This window comes from Mus pahari, chromosome 14 (genome assembly GCF_900095145.1).
Source record: "Mus pahari chromosome 14, PAHARI_EIJ_v1.1, whole genome shotgun sequence".
Taxonomy (NCBI): domain Eukaryota; kingdom Metazoa; phylum Chordata; class Mammalia; order Rodentia; family Muridae; genus Mus; species Mus pahari.
Genome location: NC_034603.1, coordinates 3,375,309 through 3,396,802, shown reverse-complemented (window position 1 = coordinate 3,396,802; position 21,494 = coordinate 3,375,309). Strand labels below are relative to the sequence as shown.

The 21,494-nt window shown below is 45.2% G+C and overlaps 2 protein-coding genes across 2 annotated transcripts in view; one reads left to right on the top strand and one right to left on the bottom strand.

Annotated features, from left to right (window-relative positions):
- The window catches only part of Dock2 (dedicator of cytokinesis 2), a 412,012-nt gene that overhangs the window by 198,580 nt on the left and 191,938 nt on the right, over positions 1-21,494 (top strand). The window lies entirely within an intron of this gene.
- Positions 11,656-21,494, bottom strand: part of Insyn2b (inhibitory synaptic factor family member 2B) — a 107,364-nt gene continuing 97,525 nt past the window's right edge. Inside the window, exon 4 of the mRNA XM_021211817.2 lies at positions 11,656-14,548. Within this exon, the coding sequence (XP_021067476.1) occupies positions 14,362-14,548 (187 nt within the window). The 3' untranslated portion in view covers positions 11,656-14,361. The remainder of the gene's footprint in view (positions 14,549-21,494) is intronic.

Sequence of the window (21,494 nt, the reverse complement as noted above, 5' to 3'; positions counted from 1 at the left end):
CTGACTTTCTGTCTAAACGTCTAAAAAGGCATATGTCTGGGTATTGCCCACACATACCCAGTGCTCTGGATTTCTGCACCACCTGAGCATCTTCTATTGTCTACCATACCTTCCTGTGCCTTCCCACTCTGGTGACCTTCTGCCTAACTTTTAAGGTCCAGCATAGACACACACCCTTAGGAAGCTGCCCTCCCTACAACGTGTAATCACCAAACAGACTAGTTTTCATGAGTTCTAGCACTTTTTGTACAGTTGTATGGCCACCATGGTAGTTCAGTCTGGGTCCTTCCCTTCCCTACCCTGGGTTATTTGTGGTCACTCTCCATTCCTTCCCCATTCCTAAGCAACTATCTGTACCCATTTGCCTTTTGGGGGGACTTCATAAGGTGAAACCACACGATTGATGTCTCATGCCTGACTTCTTTCCCAAGCATGTTCTGTAGTCCATCCATACTTGGGGACATGCCACACTCTCTCCCTTTTTATTGCTGGATAATATTATCTTGTACAAACATGATGTTTACTTATCCATGTACTAGTTAGTGGGTTTTTGGACTGCCATCAACTTTAGGCTATTATAGATTTTGCTGCTGTGGTATTTGCTCATAGGTTTAGTGTGGACATATTTTACTTCCTCTTGAGTAGAAATTTCATAGTGGAATAGATGAAGCGACAGATTTTTTTCCTAGGAAATTGTCCAACTGTGTTTCAGAGTGGTTGTGCCATGCCTCGTACTACAAGCCATGACTGAAGGCTCTGGTCCTCACATTCTAGCATTAACAAGACTGAAGGCGCTATCAATCTTAATGGACTTAGAACGGGCTTACTGAGGCCTTTCCATGTCATCTGCCCTTTGGGTGTTGCTTTGTTTTTTAGTCTTGTTTGTTTGTTTGTGAGATGACCCTCTCTCCTCTGCATTGCCATATGATGTTTGAGAGGTTGCGTCTGTCTGCCCAGTGGTTAATACAACTTCATGCCGTTGCTGTGAGATACATCCTTGCACATCCTATCAACACTGTTCTCAAGTGCACGGACCTACAGAGTACTCACTCACTTCTTTGGCATTTTGTGAGAACCTGTGCTATCCTTAGAAGAGGCTCAGAAGTTGTTTCTCTCCTATATTAGAAGAGCCCTGAGGGAAGGGACTATGTTCCATTTGTGAATGCCTTGTGAAAAGTGAGCATCCAGTACACAGTTACTGAGTAAGTAATGTAGCTAATGAATACATGAAAGAAACAGTCCCTGGAAGGCAGGGGAGGCACTTCCGTGTTTCTGCCTACAGACTGTCTTTCCTTTTAAACTAAGGGTGCTTTCCTCAAGAACAATTGGAGACATGTTAGAGAGGATGGGGATGATGTAAGGATGCCTTGTTCCCAATTTCTCTGTCCCTTGGTCTGGTCCCAGAACCTCTCGGAGGTGCTGTTTCAAGCTAGCCTTTAGTCCTGGTGACTCCCATTTGCTGATTTAACTACAGTGAAGAGAGAATTGAATGGGGGCACAATAGGAGATAGAAGGAAAACCCAAAAGGGGCTCTCTTAGGAGCTCCAATTTCACAAAAGGGGCCTTTCTAGCAATTCCAAGAATAGAAAAACCTTCAAAGTAAAGAAAATGGTGGTGGAAAGTAATTTCTTGGGGGTTAGAGGTCCCAGTCTTCATGTCCAAGGCTCCAATTTAATTTCAAATTGAGATTCAACAAGGAGGAAACATCCCCATTCCAGCCATCATTTTTAATTTCCCAGACATGATTTTTATTGGCTAGTTTCCATTGCTTGGGAATATTAAACAATCAATATTTTTGACACCTGCCATTCATGTCTAGTGCTTCTGAGATTCCAAATAAGACCTTGGCTGGGGAGGCAGGTGGGCTTGCAGCTTGCCTCTTTTTATGGGACAGACAGCGGCTCCTTTGGCTCAGCACATGGCAATCATCATTTGCTCGGGACAGCCACTCCCAATTTTCTGTAAATCACCTGTCTGAACAATGGATTGTTAGAGAAGACAGATGGTAAAGGAAAGTCTATAAAAACCAAAATCAGGGACGCGGGAGGCTGCATGCATTTCCATTTCTCTCCTGCCTGATTCCAATCAAATACCTAACAGATTGTTTATTGTAATCCTTGAATTGTCAAGGAGCTAGACTTTGATGGTGAGAGAGGGTGGCCTGGTTTGGAAGAGGTGACATTTGGTTAATGGAGACAGGGGGACACGAGAAGGGCTCCACACTCTCTCCGCAGAGAATTATCAAATCGTAGCAGCATCTTAACATCTTTGAACCTTGGTTTTGTTGTTTCCCTAGCTTCAGAGTCAGGGTCGTAAGGCAGACTGGGCTGCCCATGCCGACTCTTGTTGACTGGTGATGTCTACCTGAAATACTGATTGCAGGAGCTCAGTATTTACTCAGTGGGATGAACCGAATTGATAGTCATGTCTGTCATGGTGTGAGCTGGTCAACAGCGATATATTGAACATATTTATAAATTTTTCACATGGACTGCAGTTTTACTGGAGTTTCATTCTGGCCTAGTCTAAGTGTTTGTATAGCCAATATTCTTTTCTTTGTTTCCTTTACGAAGGCAGATTTGGATGAATGGCAAAAAAGAAATAATCTTGAGGAATTTTACCTAGTAACTGTTCCTATGTGAAATGTGCTGTGTTTGTATCCAATATATAAGCTGCACCTTGATTTTCTGTGGCCATAAGCCAGAGAAGATGCTGCACTCATACTGTGATATCAAGTGTTTCTTTCAGAGATGCTAGTTAGCGTATACAACAAGAAACTTTGACCCTGTGGTGTGTAAATCCTGTCCTGAGTTCTAAGGCAGTGGGAGTACCATTCTGTCCCAGGCTCCACCTTACACTGTAAGTCAGAGGTGCAAATACCATCTCTAAAGTCACAGAGGTGGCACCGGAGTCTCCTTCCTCTGGAGACACTGTCCAGCCTTAGGTGTGTAATCAAGGCAAACTTGCAGGCCTGATTATCCCAGAGAAGGCTGGTCCCTCCCCTTCTCACCCATGCTGGGGATTGCCACCCCACAGCACGAATCAACCAGAGAATATGCCCACTGCCCGGAGTTCTGGGAAGGAAAGCGATCTGGAAATTCTGTTGAAGCTGGGATCTAGCTTTTATTTCGGGTAGTTAAAATAAGCCTCTGGGTGATATATTTTGGGCCTAATTACCCCTCTTTTCACAGAAGAGTCTGTGGAGTGATTAAATAAAGGTAACTGCAGCTGGCATTCGGAGCAGTTTGTTAAAAAGGCACCAAGGGGAAAATCTGGAAGTCACCCTACCCTACTACCGCACCTAACAGGATTCCCGGAAAGTCCTGTAAACTGACTTCACATTCTAGTCATTCTTGCAGTGCTCAGTGGGGGCTGCAGGTTGTGTGCTCAGAGCTGCAAGACCCTTGGTGGCACACCCTCCTACCTCCAGCTCATTGTCATGGAGAGTATGCATGTGACTTCCACACACGGTTTGTCACTTATTGAGCACACGTTCATGTGGCAGGCAGACCTCTTGAACTCCACTTGACTTCCATCAGTTGTGTAGTCAACAGTTGAGGCTCACAAAGGTTGAGTGACTTGCTTGTAATCACACAGCTTGCTAGTAGTGGAGGAGCAAAAGTCTGAAACTTTGATGACCATTTTAGAATCCCAGCTCTTAAGCAGTATGCTGAACACAAAGGAACATGTTAGGCACCAGCCACCATAAAGGTCCCTAATGAACGTCTTGAACTCACAGCTGCTATTCTGCCTCAGCTGGGAACGAGTGAGAAAACCCATGTGATGGCTTTTCAGAAACCTCCAAATGGGCTTAGAATTTGGGGGTAGATTTGGATGGCTAAGACATCATTAGAGACAGTCTCCTCAATTCTGGTAATTAAATCTCAGAGCTAAACTAGGGGTGGGAGGGAGAACCTCTTGTTTATTTAAATGTTTATTTTGTTTGTTGGGGGTGGGGAGGGGGAAGGCCAGCTTGGTGGCAGAGGAGCCATCTGGGATGAGATTCTTAAGTGCTGGGGAGGCTCCTCCTTCACCCTCCAGCTGCCTATCCAGTCCTTGAAGACCTTCCAACTGAAAATGTTTCTAAGCTGGGGCGGGGCCACCATCTCTCTCTTTGCTGCCATTGCTGTATCTCCTAAGAGCACACATGGCCTCCCTGCTTGTCCTTTTTGGATGAGGAAGTGTCTGGGCCTCCACAATGCTGAGAGATGGAAGCCTAGTTAAGTGGATCCTCTGGGAATCCCATGTCTATCTGTCTCTCCCACAGGGTCTCCGCACAATGTTCCCACTGTGTGTATGTGTCTGTATATGTGTGTGTGTTCATGTGTAGGCATGGGAATGTTTATGCTTGTATATATTTGTTCATTACAGGGATTAAGAAATTTATTATAAGAAAATATTAAAAATTATGCAAGGGACCTGACTTCAGGTTGGTAACACAAAGGTGGCATCATTAACTCTGGGGAGCTTGGTTGCTGTCTAGGCTGGTAGGGGAGGGGCACAGGTCCTATGCTTGGAGCACAGTACTCTTATATGGAAGCTCATAAATGCATATTAGGGAATAATTGAATATACATGCATGCACACATGTACACACACACACACACAGAGTCTTTCAACTCTTAGAATTTGGAGTCACTGCATATAGGACAGAAGTCAGTTATCAAAAGTTGACATCATAGAACTGAATCTGGCTGGGTCTTAAATATTATGAAACCTTTGGGTGGGTGATTGGAAAGGCCAGAGAGCTCTCAGAGGGTGCAGCCAGGGAACTCTAGGTGTGTGTATGACTCGTTGCCTGTTCTGTCTTGTGGTCTTCCATCCCTTAGGCATCGTCTTTGGTGACCTGTACATGTTGCAATTACATTAGTTCCACACTGGAGTGGGATTTTCTCTTTTTTTCCCACCTGTGTTCCATATCAGGCTGTGGCTCCCAGGGGAAGGAGCTGCGTCCTTTTATGTCTGGGGCTCCTGTCCCACTGTCAAGGGCTTCGAGTGAAGCAGATGCTCAGTCCAACCTCGGGGGGTGACTTAATGGAAAGAAGCAAACCAATCCAAAGGACAAGAGGACGATGAGATGGCTAAAAGGTCTGAGTTTAAAAACAGGCGAGAAAAGCCCTGTTTCCTGCCAGACTTCCCTTTAAGGATCTTCTAGCTATAAAATTCTGCAGTTCTGCCCCAGCCTCGTGAAAGGGTTCTTTTGGGCAGATTGGAAAAGAGCCTGGTTCATCCTCAGAATCATCTTTCTGATCCCACATCAGCCTCAGAGATGGGAACGCGGAAGAGATTCACTGGCATGCCTCCTCCTTGGTCTGTCCATGAAGCAGCCTGTGTGGGGACAGTGCCCTGTTTGGTAAACTGAGGCTGATATTACGACCACCAAAGATTTTTCCCCACTTGACTTGGGGACCTTCACCTTGGGGTGCTGCAGAGCGGGTCAGCTTCGGGCCTGGGCAAACTGGTACCCCAGTGGGACCATCACTGGATGTATAAGGACATAGCTGTCAGCACCAGGAAAGGAAGACACACAGAGAGAGAGAATTTGGGAAATCATTCAGCAAATGCTGGGAAATGCACTATTATGTCATTGAAGTTTTAACAAAATTATCTCCAAATAGCCCAGTGCCTTTTGGCTTGTGTTAGTGGAGCTATGCAAATCTGATTTGGGGCAAGTGGCTTTAAGTATGTTCTTAAAGATAAGACTCTGCAGAATCTCTTGTGCTGTTTCCCAGCACTGGGGACAGCCTTTAGACCAGAATGTCTGCCCTTGGCCTTGGCTGACCACCATCTCAGTCAGCATTGCTTTCTAAGGGCAGTGAAGCAAGCTGCGGATTCTGAAGGGCTCTGACAAGTGGGTAACTACACCATACCTTCCTTTCTCAAGGGATGCGGAGCCCATTTAATGGCTTTGGCTCTTTAGTTTGCAAAGCATCAGCCTTAACAAATAGCAGGCCCTGGAGAAGCAAGAACTGGGTGGTGGTGGTTGCTGCTGTTGTTATTGTTGTTGTTCTTGTTCTCCTCCCCCTCTTCCTCCTCCTCTTCCTCTTCCTCCTCTTCCTCCTCCTTCTCTTAAATTACATTACTTATGTCTTGTGTATGTATGTGTACATGCATATGGTCATGCAGTCGCAGAACAACTTGTAGGTGTCTATCTCTCCTACTGTCCTACTGTGTGTTTCTGAGATCCAGATGGTTAGACTTGGTCACAAGCCCCATTAAGCACTGAACCATCTTGCTGGTCCTTTTTTTTTTTTTTTTTTGGTTATCTTTCATGCTCAAGTTCTTTTTCCTGACTTGACATGGTGACAGGCTCAGAAGGTTTCATGGCCCTTTGTTGGGATTTTCAGTGGACATGTAGGGTGCAGGATGCGTCTGTCGGTTTTGCATTACTATAACAAAGTACCTAAAGCAGGCTAGTTATGAAGTACAAAGGTTTAAACTGTCTATATGGTGGAGATTCTAGAGCCCAGCCCCTCTATTCTCTCACTCATTAAGTGAAGACCTAAGGGGTCTTGTGAGGCCGAATGCCACAGCAAGTGGCCATATCCCAAGCCAGAAAACAGAAAGACAGGTGGCACCAAACTCCCCGGCCTTTATAGCAATCCTCTCCAGAGCTACTAAGGAGCCCATAAGAACTACTTGCTAATGGCTTGCCCCCCTAAGGACGACTCCCCATGGAGAAAGATCAGACCATTGGAACCGCTGTAATGAAAGAGGCATGAGCCTCAGGTCCCTGTTGTCCCCACTAGGACACAGCTCTTCTTGAGTTACTTGAAGGAATTAATTCTGTCAAGTGGTCCTTCAAAATCAGAGCCCACCTTTCTAGACTTGTCAGAGTCATTCAGGGGCGCCCATTAGTCTTTAAGTGGCATCCACCAGGGCTTTCTCAAATAAACAATCATGTTCTGTGACTCAGTGCATAGGAAGGGTGGTGGGAACAGAACAGCAGGGAAGTCATCAAGGGGCTGAGGTCTGGGAAGGAGAAGGCCAGTTCTCAGCAGACCCCATGGCCTCCCCCATGGGAGGCTAATCCCATTCAGCATTTTCTGAGTTTGGTGCACTCAGCAATTGCAAATTTCTTGAGTTTCATTTCTTTTCCTCTGAAATAACTTTACTTTCCTTTTATGTTCAAAAAAAAATCCTCAAGCACCATTTCTCTTAAAAATAGGAGTTACAGAGAAAACCAGCTTCCTGAAGCCTCTCCCTGTGTACATTCTTACCTTCTGAACACCATTTGAAGCCAGGAGAGCCCAGGGCTTTATTTGAAAGATTGGGGGTAGGGCGGCAGCAGGCAGGATCTGACTTGGTCCCTAGTTTTTCTTCTCTGTGTTCCCATGGCCACATTGTCTCCTAATTCACTCAGCAGAGCATACAGTGCATATGTGGTGTTTCACATAACATAGGACGCCCATGGAGGCTCCCAGGGATGGAGTGACGACTCCTGTCTTCAAGGACACTGCTTCCTAGTGGAGATGAACATGAGAGACTGACGAAAGAAATCCCAATGTAACGTGAAAAAAACGACATCCTGTAGAGTGCCGTGGACACTCAGGATGGAGTGGCCAACAGGGACCAGGGACAGGAGAGAAAGAGAAAGTCGCAAAGAGGAGGCTATGCTTAAATTGGTGCTTGCTGTTGTCATAGGAGTTTCAAGGGACTTGGCTCCCTATCCCCCCCACCCCCTTCCCACTCTCCCTATCTTCTGCTTTGACAAACAGCTCCTCTCTCCTGCCTCCATGTATTCTGTTGAAAAGTGGCACTTGTCATAAACACCTTGTGGGAAATGCTTGAGGAATTAATGGGAGGGAGCAGACAAGTGCTGGTCACTACCACTGTCAGGTCAAGGAAACAGAGAGCTCATTATTACTGTGTAGTCGGCGGTGGCGGCGGCGGCGTCATCTGGTTAGTTGGTTTTGATTTTTATTTGCCATTGGGTCTCACTTTGTAGCCCAGACCAGTCTTGAACTTGTTGTCTTCCTGCCTGGGTCTCAGAGATGCTGAGATTCCAGGCTTCTGCTGAAATCATCACTTATTAACAATATATTGAGAACTCCACCTTTTATCCTCCTTCAAAGTACAGATTATTCCCTATGATAGATGGGTGACTGATGGTGTTCCGAGCATTAGTGAGCGAAGGTTTGCCCACAGGTGCTTAATACCCTCTGACTTTTCAAGAGAAGATGAGATAGGAAAGGGGCTAGCCAGAGGTCGAGGTTAGGGTGTAAATGTCAGCTTGGAGACCAGTTATGAGCCTTGTTTGCTATGGAAGTGAGCAGCTGTGCTCTGGGGTAGTGGCGATGGGTACAGTTAGAGACATAAATCAGGGATGATATAGCCAACTGTGTACCTCAAAAGGCTCCCTCAAGGAGTTTACTACACAGTAGGGGTGGGGGAAGGGTAGGATGATGGATAGAGTCCTAGGAGGATTTACACCATCATCTTCAGATCAAAGGAGAGTAGTTTGACATCCAGGCACAGAGAAGATGCTCTGTAAGTGTTCTGTAAGTGGCCTCTGGGCTGAGGTTCATCTATGCATTGCCAGGCCCTGGGGTACCTGTTAGTGGAGGAGGTCAGGGCCAGCACTCTGAATTTATAAACATTGATGCTTTGAATTGCATTTTGATTTTACTCTTTAATTCTCAAGTCTCAACTGTTAAAGAGATAATATTTTATATTTGAAAAAATATTGCAAACAGAGGACAATGACTTGTAGCCCCAAGCTCCTTCTGTCATCTGTATATGATCTCTGCCTGGGATGAGGTGGAGATCAGTTTTTCCATGGGCACAGTGGCAAGGCTGTGGGCATCGCTCTGGAGTCCAGCAGTTGAAATGCCTCAGCTGGTTGGGTATAGGAGATGGAGGGCTGCTTTGTAGTGTAACCAGATGTCATAATATTGAGTGTGCTACCTGGGCACGCAGGCTGCTGTGACAGGTAGAGGTCACTGGGCTAGCTAATGGTCTAAAAAAATGTATATTCAGGTTCTGTCAGGGAGAAAGTAATGGGTTTCATCTGAATGAAATTTAATATACTTATGGATTCTGAGAATTTGAAAGCCTTTCATGATAATAAAGCCTTTATTTGTTTGGGAGCAAATAATCCTTTGGTGTGATGTTATTGTCTTTCCACTTTAATCATGGTTGAAGCCAAGGCAAAATGCTTTGCCTAAAATGTTTCTTGAGTAGACAGCCCCTGTCTGTTTTAAACTGCATTGAGTCCGAAATGGACTAGGTCACATGTAATAAATGATGGCATTTTAATAGAAACATTACAGCAAAAATAGTTAACAATCTGCTTTAATTTCAAAACTCATTTTCTCGCTCACACTGTTGGGCAGTATCTTGGTCAAATGTGCAGAATGCATTGGGATTTAATTATGATGGCAATTTATTCTGAAGCAAGGTTAAGTGGGGCTGTCAATAAAGGTGCAGGGTGAGGACAGCTGTGTCCTGGTGTTCCTAAGTCCTGAAAGCCTGGTCAACCGTGAAAGAGTTGAAAGCTTGGGCACTGTTCCTTGCTAAAGCCTCCAATTCCAGGGGTGCAGATACAGAGGCTGGGTGCCAGCAGTGTGCCATCCCTTATGAGTGCCCTGCCAGTAAGAAGGGGAAAAGCCAGGGGCAGGGTGTGTTCAGAGTTAGTGACTCCTTCACTGGATCCAAATTACTAATTAACTTACTCCTTCAACACCTAAGCCCCAATGTAGTGAGTACAGGGCATATACAGGCCACTGGCAATAAGCAGGATTACCACTCCAGGACGACTACACAGACAAGTACATCCACTAAAGAGTGACAAAGATATATGTTCAAGGACAGCTATGTCATAGACTTTGAGGTCAAGGTCCCTGATGTAAGTAAATGATTAAGAAGGACATCTGGTATGGTTTGTGGTCATGGTGGTAGCTGGATGGCACTATGTGTTTCTAGAAACTGGGCATGGAGGGATGTAGTGATTATGTTCCAGGCAGAGAGAAGGGTTCCCTCCCAGACCCTATTGTGGTAGGCAATAAGGTGCCTGCCATGGGGATGTTCTCTGACATGGAGGAGAACCAAGGTGTATGGTGTCTGAAGGTGCATCTTCTTTCTGTGGGCTAAGGGCTCCACAGAAAGCAGAAAGAGATGTTGTAGTTGTGAAACTTTGAGACTAGGAGATATGACGTGGCCACTAGGTATTTGGGCTGTCAGTCAGTTTCAGGGAGATGGGAGAAAATTGAGGTGGAAAGTACTCAGACGGGTGATTGTGATCACTATGTTGGCCAAACATGGGCTGTAGCCAAGAGTCGGTGCTGAGTCTGGAGGCGTGTCCCAGCCCTCTCCTGTTCAAAGGGAGTAGCAATCATAAAACATCTCTGTGGCTTGAAACTGAAAAGCAGAGACATTTTTAGCATTCAATAAGTTGCCTGGACTGACCTTAAAGTTAGATCCTTTTCACGTGAAGATGATGCTCAGCTGACCACAGTAAGAATGGACTTCAACTCCAACCTGAGTGGTGGCTGGAGTTGGTCAGCTCCTCACACACTAGAAGCGTTGGTGCTTCTAGGACCCATTTCCAAAGTTCCAGTAGCCTCGGGGAAATCATCCAGTTATACCTCATGTTGAGTATGTTGGGAATTTAATGCCATACTATGACAGTTTTCTTTCCCCCACAATGCTGCACTAGGCATTATTGGCCAACGTGTACCTCTGAACCACAGAGCACCCATTATTTAGCATACATTGTCCTGCTAGTGAAGGGATTTATGTGCCAGAGTGAGTTGGCTTCTGACCTTGAGATGATCTTAAACCTGCATGTGACACCAAGTGTGGTCTCAGAGAGGCACTTGCTCTTACTCCTCCGTGTTTACTTCAATGAGCAGAGGAACGAATGTGTATTTACTGGGTGCCTGTTGTGTAGTCTCCACTGTGTTTAGAGCTCCCGTCAGTTAACTGCCAGATGTCCTCTTAGTATCAGGGGTTTCTGGTTCATAAGACCCTTGCTAAGAAGCTCAGCCAGTGGGGTCATTGAGGGGTTACTTTGCTTTCATTACCTCTAAGAGGGGGAGGCTCATCCTCCAGACAGAAGCGAGACCTCAGTGACATAGCAACTCAAACTCTGACTCACGCCGGGGAAGTTCGTTACAACTCTCTCCCTCTGACTAGTCGAAGAGAAAGTGATTTTGGTATTAACATGCCATTAGAACACACTTGCAAATATATTTTCCACAAATGAACTGGGCTTAGATCCCGCAACCTTCAAAAGCAGGAGCTCATTTGGATCTAAGCAAACTATTATTTCATGTTCGAATTTTGGAACGAAATACTAATTTTCCCAATATTGATGATGCAAAGATGTCTTGTAAGGAAAACTGTTCATCAGAAAGTAATTAAAAAGAAATACGAACCAAGCTAGTCAGGTGCCGGTGCATAAAGTTGAACCATGGATGAGTTGTGTGTCCTCTTGAAAGCAGCTGGGAATGGTTCCTGGGTGCAGGTTACCTCCCCTGTGGCCAGGACACAAGGCTCCCGTGATTGATGTCACAGACATTTCTGGATCTATTCTTGTTTATGAACGGATGAGTTAAGTCTTATCACTATCTTTGCCTTTGGGGCTGCTAAGGCTTTTTTCATGAGTTAAAAATTTCATAACTCAACCCAAGCTAATAACTGAGTCTTCAGACCTAGGAAAAATACTTAAGTTTATTGCAAAAGATAATATCCCATTTAAAACAGTTTAGAAATTTACAAAACCCTACAGTGATACATTGTCTTCAGGAAGGCGCTCTACAGATGCGCTGGCATTAAGTTCCAGGGGTACTGAGTGTTTTAACTATAGAGGGAGCAGCTACATTAAACCCCTGCAATTTAAACAGACCCATCAGTCCTTTCTCCTTCCATTTCATAAAAGTAATTTTTGCTAGATGAATCTCTTTCCATAAAACCATATAACCTCAAGTGTAACATTTCTGTAGAATATCATATTACATACTATTTTACAAAGAAGCATTGCTACTCAGCACGAGTAACAGACTGTAGAGTTTTGGTATATATGAGTATGGTTTTATTAATGTAGTGACGACGCTTTCTGTTCAGAAGGCTGGTGTTTATCAATCCTTTCTCCCAATACTCATATTCAGGATTCAATTACCAGAAGGAACCTTCTCTCCAGGTATAGATTAGTGTGGCCTAAGCAGTGCGATGTGGTGTTGTGCTTTGGTATAAAATCATATGACCTGGGTTGATTTTCTTTCAGGGAAGGGTAACAATTTTCAGTCCTAATTTAATCTCATTCAGTTCAGTTTATGTAAGGACCCTAACTCGCCATGTACGTGTGAAGATAAGAGCTACCCCAGGTCTCTCCTCCTTTCTCCAGGTTACCCGGTTCAAAGGCTGCAGTTAGCTCTCACAGCTGAGCTCCCCCACTGGTAGGAGATATACAGAGCTTAGAAATCAGGAGGCATAGTCATTCTTCTGCCCAGTCAAGAAAGAACACAATTATGCCACTTTCTCCAGGTTAGTGAAAAAGGCTATTCTAGTTCCCAAGTCTCCGAGATCTAAGTGCAAGAATATTTTCGTTCCATCCTGATATTCTGGAATATAAATTCATTTGAAATTAGTGTAAGCAAAACAAATTAAGATGGAAGCCCCACTGCAAGATAAAATTATATAAGAGATCCCAAATGAGTTCGCTTTATTGGATTATCCTCTGTACTGTTTTTTTCCATTGCTGGGGCCAACTGAGAGTTGAGAGTGTGGATACAGAAAGAAAGATCTGTGGCTTTTGGCCAGTGGTAACATATCTAATTGAAATGTGGTTTCTTAAGCATGACAAGTATATTTATCTTAATTCTAACTTGACATTCTATATTCTGGTCTCACTTTGTGGGTTTAAACATTACACTAGAAACAGAGAGAGAACATCTCAAATGACATCCCAAGACTTAAATAGTGCAAGCCCAGATTCCTTGCCAAATTTTCCTCACTCTCCCTGAAATAGCTTTTGCACCGAAGCACTGTGACAAGGGAGGTGAAATTGTTGGGGTGGTTTGCTCAATTAGCCTCAGTTGGCAGAGGGGTACGCACACCCCACGTACACAGCAGAGACTCACTCAGACACCGGGTCTTTGGCAAGGGGGCGGTTATAAAATGCTTTCTTCGCCTAAGTGTGGCTCACATTTCTGGCAGTGTCAGTCCAATCGCAGGCTGGCAGAACCCGGAACTGAATGCAGAGGTATCCAAGCCCTGCCTCCTATTCAGCCCCAGTAGGTAGCAATTACTTAATCACACTGCTTTGAGAGTTTGCTTGGCACGCAAGCTTGACCGGACATCCACGAGTGGAGGTCTTGTCAACACAACGAGCTAGATCTTAAGGAGCTCAACCTTTGTGGAAGAAGGCACTTCCATCCTCACTCTCAGTCCGTGACCGAAACCTGGTCACCAGGAAGGGTAACTGCGAGTAGCATGTTTGGGCCTATCTACATGGTTGTCACAAGGATGCGTGGATGAGAAAAAAATGCTATATTGTAGGTAAGCCTTGTTAACATCACTCGATAAGGTATACCTACATACAAGTTGCTGAGTCTTAAGACCCTTAATGTTACAGGTAAATGAACGCTAACAGGTAAATGACCCTAACATTAAAGCCCCTCTCAATTACCCCCACTGGGCATACAGAGACATATGATAATTAAGTGGCCCCAGAAAGACTACAGCTATGAAAGTCACCTGAGTTCCAGTAACATAGATCACACAACAGCTGTCTAATACCCATGGGCAACCTTACCCTTCCACACCCCATACTTTACAAGAAGACAGCCGCACAGCTGCTGGATTTGAAATCTAACAGCTAGTTGAAAAAGAGGACAACTTAATACAATCAGGGGGATCTGGCATTGTTAGGCTCTGCTCATTTCTGTTGTGCTTTTTGTACGGTAAATCCTAGAACCCTGCCAGCTTATTGTATGATGTTTTCTAGGATACTTGCTCACAACCCTGCTCTTCCTGCAGTGCACAACACAGGCTTATTTCTGTACCTTCAGGGTCAAGGATCTCAGGGTAGGAAGGAAATGCTTGCTGCCAGGGAAGTGGTGGGAGTGCAGTGAGCATTAGCATATGGTGGGAATCTGAGCTTAGCAGATGAGGACGAAGCCTGGCTGTGAGGGACAGGCAGCTCGGTAACAAGTGGCCACGCAAGTGTCCACAAAATCCTCTGCAAGCTGCGGCACACTCTCAGGTAAGGTTGGTGAGCAGGTGTCCAGGGGTGTACCAGCTCTGAGGCACTCCTGTCTCACAGGGCAAGGGGATCTCAGCCTGCGCTCTTGCAGAGGATTGGGGAGGTCTTGAGGGGATCCCCCAACTCAGGAAGGAATGCAGGAAACCCCAATCTTCTCATATCCACCAGAAGCATTTCTTCTTCACCTTCTTGCTCTTCCGCCGTAAGTCCTGTTTCTCGGGGACCGGGGCTTCTGCTGGGGATTTGGGGGGCGAAGGTGCTTCCTCAGCTGGTTCTGCCTCCTCCAGACTCTGGAGAACCTCATGGAACCTGCCTTCCTGCTGCCGGAAATCATACTCTACACTGGAAGACAGAGAGGAAGGAAGAGGGTAACTTCAAAATAATACACACTGACTTGGAAATAACACGTACCCGTTACCCAGAGCATACAGAGCAGGTCCTTGGGATCAACTACTAAGCCATTAGGGACCAATGGCCAAGTGGCTTTAGGAGAGTTGAGCCATTTCCCAGACGCTTCCATTCTTCCCCCTTGAATTAAATTACCTTTCATGATACCTCATTTTGTCAAGTAAATCAAGCAATGACCATGTCAGGCATCCAGTAAACATTTGGTCTAGATTTCCTCTCATCTCTAGTTAGTGATCATCATTGAACTGTTTTTGTTAAACAGTATTCATGGAAACTAATTCATTAACATATAAATGATAGAAAGGCACACATCAAACTGAGCTTAGTTTCCTCATCTGTGAAGTGGAAGTAATAATGTTCCCTGAGGCTAATGAAATCAATATATGTGAAGTAGATGTAAATGACATGGCCCGAGCAGAGCCTCACATACTGCAATCTTCTGTACATGTTAATCCCTATTCCTGCATTAACATTACTACCATTGATACATTACATTCTTTCAAGTGTTATGCTCTTAGGAATATGTCTTAGAGACCTTTACTGATGTATCAGGCTACCTTCCAGCATTCTTCCATACAGAGAGACTGAAATCCTCTTCTGTCGCTAGATAGCTTCTCCTTTTTCCTATTCCATGTGTGTTTTTGGAGTCCTTAGTATACAGTGTATTCCATTCATACCATGTTGATTGATAAAAGGTTTCTGAGGTAAACATGAGGGCAGATGCCCAGAAGCCCCGGGAATGCAGAGTCAGCAAAGAACCTGGACTTAAGGCAGGAGACTGATGTTCCCTCTGCCTCTTTGTTCCTGGAAAAGAGGCAAACCTGTCAGGGACTCTTGGCCTTCCCCTCACTCTGCTTAGCTTCCTCTGAGCCCAGAGAACTCGGCTAGGAAGACCAGATCCTGCCAGGCAGCTCTGCCCAGCCTGTGTCCTTGACTGCTCACTTCCCTTCCACTTTTAGGTGCATTTGAGTACTAAGTGCTTGTTACGTGTTTTCTCAGAAAGTCCACAGCTAGCATGAGAGTGTAGAAAATGGCAGAAATACGACCATAAGAGCAGAGCATGCCCCTTGTTTAGCCGGAGGCAAGGGATGGGGATGAAACACAGTGTAAGGAGGACAAAAGCCCCCACGTTGCTCTGGATGAGGCATGACTGGCAGAGTCCTTTATGCCCAGTGAGTGCTGAAAATCAGCCATCATTAAAAGACCACCTGCCCTTGCCTGTGATACCCATGTCACTTCCCAGAGCTTAAGATCAGAGTTAGCGCTGCTGTAGAAGTAAATCACAGTTGTCACATGTGAGAAAGGAAGCTCCAAATGCAGCATTGTCCTGGGCATTCTGAAATGGAAGAGACGGAAGGGCAGAGCAGCCTGTCATATAGCCAGCAGGAGGAAGTATCAGTAACCTTCAGCCAGATTCCTTTCTCCTTTTTGGACATCCTTTCCCTTTCTGCTCCTCTCTGGTTCTCTCTACAGGGACATAATCCTGGCAGGGTGACCTACATAATGGATGAAACACAGATTGTGTTTTTCAAAGCAAAGCTCTAGAGTGCATCAACTGCAAGTCACTCCCCTACTCTCAAACATTAGAGTGGTACCCTGCTGAGCAAGTATGTTCCCTACTCCCAGGACTGCAGGCAAGTGTAGAAATCAGGTGCATGTTCAATACACAACACAGATTCGGCGCCACATGTCGCCCAGACATTCAACCAAGATTGATTAAGTATTGACCATGTGCCAGATCCTGCTCTAGATGCTGAGAAAGGAGTGGCAGCTAGATTAAAAGTCTATCCAGCTAGCACTGCCATTTCTTGACCAGTGGCTTTCTGTCCTTAATAAATGATATCCCACATCATCAGCAATTTGAGACCTTGTAGCCAAAGCCAGTGGTTTGCTAGCTCATTTGGCACAGGTATCCAAACCCACGCCTTGAGTCCCATTCTTCCACTGTTGTCCAGTATTGCACCCTAGTTTGTCTCGAGGGATGGAGCAGCCATCTGTTAGCATCCCTTGGACCTCCTTCTTCCCAGGGGAAACTGCGGAGTTGGATCCAGAGGCTGGGACTGGTCACCTCAGGTAACCTTTGCATCGTACCAAGGAGGGAATTTAAAGTAGTAAGTTGCAAACTCTGATTCCCAGCCTCTGTTACTGGAGGCATGCATGCTTGGTTGATAGGGAACAGCCATATCATATTCACAGTTCTTTTAAATCCTTAATAGCCTTGCCTTACCTACTGTGGCAGAAAACTATCTTGATGATAGAGTACAAGATAGAGCCAAAGCAAATGAGTAATCCCTGCTCATGCTGAGAGTGCCTGCTGCCTGGTGTAGAAAATCCCATCCACCTACCCTCCCATTCTCCCACCCATACATCCACCCTCCCACCCACTCATTCGCCCACCTACTCACCTACCCACTCACCTACTCACCCATCCTTCCACTCATCCACCTATGTACCCATCCATCCATCCATCCATCCAGCCAGCCAGCCAGCCAGTCAGCCACCCACCCACCCACCCACCCACCCACTCTAGTGCTAAATCCAAGTAACATGGCTAGACAGACTGAGACATCATCTCTGTGGAGCTCGCTTCCCAGAATTTAAGGCCAGTGATCCAAGTATGCTTCTCACCTCTCACATGGCCTTTTCCCCAGGTCTCTGTCCATGGTATGTAATCACACATGCATCACTGGCTGCTTCTTTCTCCTTCTGTGTGGCGTTTCTGACCGCCTAATCCAAAGCAAACCAGCAGTAACGAACTGCCTGCATTTCCCAAGATTCACAAACACCTCCAAACCTATTAGAAATTGTGTTTCTGAGTGAGTCTATTGTGTGCCCAGAACTGGCAGGCCCAGGAAGCAAAGAGCCAGAAAGCAGAATGCAGACTCTGCCTCCTCTGCTGGGCTTGAGTTGCTGCCCATCCCAGAGGTTAGAGCCAAAGGCTTTTGAGTTGAGTGCTCCTGGTTGACCTTGGGTAACTCTCTTTGTCCCCCAGGATTCAGCTCTATGTAGGAGTCATAATAATAACCTAGCTGGGTGGCCATGCTGATATGAGGCCATAAAAGGTGTGATTACACTGTGTGGGACTTGGTCTCTGCCCACTTTGCTCTTCTTCACTGAGAGCTTTACCGTCCTCTCTTAGGGACAAATGCCTCTCAGCTCCTCATCTGCACCTCCAGTGCTTCAGACATTGTACACCTTGCCCACAGCCTTGCTCTTCACTCCTTCCCTCGTGTACATTCAGGGAAGAATACATCATTATGTTTCTATGGAAACACAGCAGGGTTCTATTATAATCACTAGGATTTAGGGAGCTGCCCCTCCCCCCATGTGTCTGCCCCCACTGGTCTTGACAGTTTAAGGGGATTGAAAGTGACTTTCTTTTCAAGGCCAAGCAAATAGCAGAGTATTGAGAAGTGTGTGTGCTTTGGAAAGAAATTGATTAATGTTTTTTAGGCCAAAGCAATTTATTAACATAAAGGAAAATTGTCACTTTTCTTCTTATTCACCCTTTGACAAACTACTGTTTAGTTTAGAGAGGAGAGGGGAGGACATTTTGCTTTGGTGGCAGCTGGTTTATAGATGGGGAGGGGCCATGTCCTGCCTCCCTCACATGCCTTTCATCTCAAGGCTGAGTAGACAAGAAGGGATGACAGCCCCTTGACTGTGTCCATCAACTTCCTGAAAAGAGGAGTAAATGTGCAGCATATCTGTTGTAAATTCTGGGCACGTGCCCCTTCTTTGAGGTTTGGGTCCTGGGTCTGAGTAGAACACTAATACACTTGACTACACCCTCCTTCTGTCCTTCCTCTTGTCTGTCTGTCCCTTATTGCCATACCATCACCCACCATCTCTGCTCCCTATATTCCATGTAGACTCCTAAAAAGAGAGCTAAGCACTGACAATCTAGTTTGGGAAGAATCCAGTGAGGAATAACTATTAGGCAAGAAGTTGTTACAATGTTGCATCCAGAACAAGAAGCACTATGATAACCCGAATCTGTCAGAATGTGTGAAGGCCATCCTCTGGGGGGTGGATAAGGTCAGGAATGCCCGGTTCCTGGGGATCCTTAGTGCCCTTGACATCCAACGATGCATCCCAGCACGCTGCCCCAGTGAAATAATAAAATAAAATGTTGTGGGACAGAGAGCTACTCTAGCTTCCATCACCATGGTGGATGTAAAGCAGAAAAACATTCTAGAAAGCAGAGGGAACCCTGTGCCATGGCTCACCATGGTTGAAGTTACAGTAAGGAAAAGAGATGGCTTCATAGTTAATCACACACATGGCTTCTATAAAAGACCTAAGTTCAGTTCCCAGGTAAGGCAACTCATAACCACCTATATAACTCTAACTCCGGAGGGTCCAGCACCTTCTTCTGGCAGCCAGGGGCATCAGCACTCATGTGCACATACTCCCTACACAGAAACACATACATAATTAAAATAAATATTTGAAAAACTATAAGTTCATAGCCAAACAACATCTCCAGGCTCTTGTGATCTTGGCTAGGCAAGCAGAAATTGGGTAAGCCAACATGAAATACAGTGTTCAGAGAGTGAGTTTCATTCTCAGATTAAATATTCAAAAATAAGACACAGAGATTTATAGAACCAAATAAAGAAAGTAGTAAGAGCTGGGCAGAGGCTCCTGACTTTATAGAACATCTTTAGCTTTGTAAAACTTCTGGTAATCCATTCTCATTTTGTTCTCAGCGTGTCCTGGGAAGATGGGAAGGTTGTTAAGCCCACTTAACTGATAAGCAAGTTAACAAAGGGAAAAACCATCCTGAGCGCTATGATCAGACCTAAACCTAGACTTTGCATCTAAGTCTGTGTCATTCAGATTTTCATATATTAAAAATCTACTGAATAGTAGTTGACTTAAATAACAGATAAGCATTTCTCATTGTTCTGAACGGCTGGGAAACCCAAGAACAAAACATCATCAGATTTGGTGTCTAATGAGAGCCTGCTTTCTGGTTCATAGGTGGCTGCCTTCTCCCTATAATTCTAAATTTTGGAAGGGGCCAGCAAGCTCTAGAGTTGTCTTCAAGGACACCCATTTCATTCCTGAAGGTTGTATTCTTCTAATCCAATCATCTCCCACTTTCAAATTGCCATGAAATGAGATGACAAGATTTAACATGTGGATTTGGGAAGGCACACATATCTAGCCCATAACACCTGCCTTCCTGGCCCTTGCACTTGATCTCTAACAAAGGAATATCTCCACATAAGGGTTATATTCTGAGGAGAAGCAATGAGTAACTGAACCCTGTTAGATTAGAATAGGTAATAATTTAAATGTACAATAACAATGACTATCATTTAAGGTAACATTCCCTATCATAGTTCTAATAGATAAACAATACTATCTTCACTTATCAATTGAAGAAACTAAAGCAGTGGGGATAAATGTTCTTCCAAGGATTTGGACCATGAATCTAACCCTAAAGGTCTTGTACCAGTACATACTCTGCAGTGAAGGAACATGGTTCCATGTACCCAGGGAAGAGCTAGATGGAAGACAGTGTGTAGATGTGGGGTAGGGAGGAAACAAAGACCTGCCTTCTGTATGGTGCACACACCCCCACCAATCCTCTGTTGATCCAGACTCCAGCTGAGACTGGTCCCAACACCTTAGCTGACTTTCTGTCTGGCCATACCCTCTCTAGACTTCAGAGAAGCCTTGACCATGAGCAATGTATGCAAAAAGGATGTTAACCACTAGGAGACAACTTAGGTAAGTTTATACCTAGCTACCCTTAGGTCTTGGGTCTTGGCTACTTATGTCTTCTCCAGTGGCCCTTGGCACTTCCTCCTTAGCACTTCTAACTGCTTTGTAGAGACGGGTCCCTGTCTTCCCCGAAACCAAGATCAAACTGGACTCCACAATGTCTCCCTGAAGACAGAACACCTTCAGATTCATCTCCGCTCCTTTCCTACCTCCCTTGGGAGCACACTGTAGTCCCTCTCCACCAAATCAGGGTGTACCACATGATTAGTCTCCTGCGGCTTTCCTTTCCAGAGAATCTGCCATGGGAATTGTTGAACCTAGGGAAGGTAGTTGGCCCTAGGGAAGGCAAATGACATCACTTTGGGGAACAATCATAGTTCGGAAAAATAATCTTAGTGTGTATGTCCCCAAACGCCACCACTGCTTCAAGGGATAAATGTTCTCCAAACTTTCTCACTGTGACTGCTTTGTTTATTATTTATAGGTTATACGTTCAGATGTCACAACTTAGAGCCATTTCTACCTGTCAAACACAACCCCTTTGGGACATCTGTCTGCTGATGGTCCACAGAGGGTCACAGATGGTTCTCAGGGCACACAGAAAAACATTGCAAACTAGAGAACAACCCTCCACGACATGAAGCTTTCTAAGCTCTCTGAAAGGGTTGACTGTTTCTCAGAAACATATTAACTGACAAAGAAAGGTCAGAAGGGGCTGGGAGACAGGAAAGCCTCCTGCAAGTAGGGACTGACGCCTGAGCCCTAGCTTACCAGGATCAAGTCAACCTCTCCAAGGCTTAGTTTTCTCATCTGCACAATGGGAGCAATACTCCTGCCACCCAGAGTCTGAAATGAGCCGTGCACACAGTGTTGGTTTAGCAAAATGCCTGCCATGGTGACTGGTTTAATGGGTGGTAATGACTTTTCTATGAACTGACAAAGAAGGAAAGGGGCTGGGGGTGTCACAGTGCTGTCACTTGTGGCCTGTGTGCTGCAGCACCTTCTTGTTAGTCTTGTGTGATACTCAATGGGCTTGACTTTATATTTATGGCATGTTTTACCCTCTTTAGCCATTAATGCATTAAAGCAGGCTTCACTTTTTATTGCAGATAAATTGCTGTTGTAATAAATCTTGCTCCTTTCC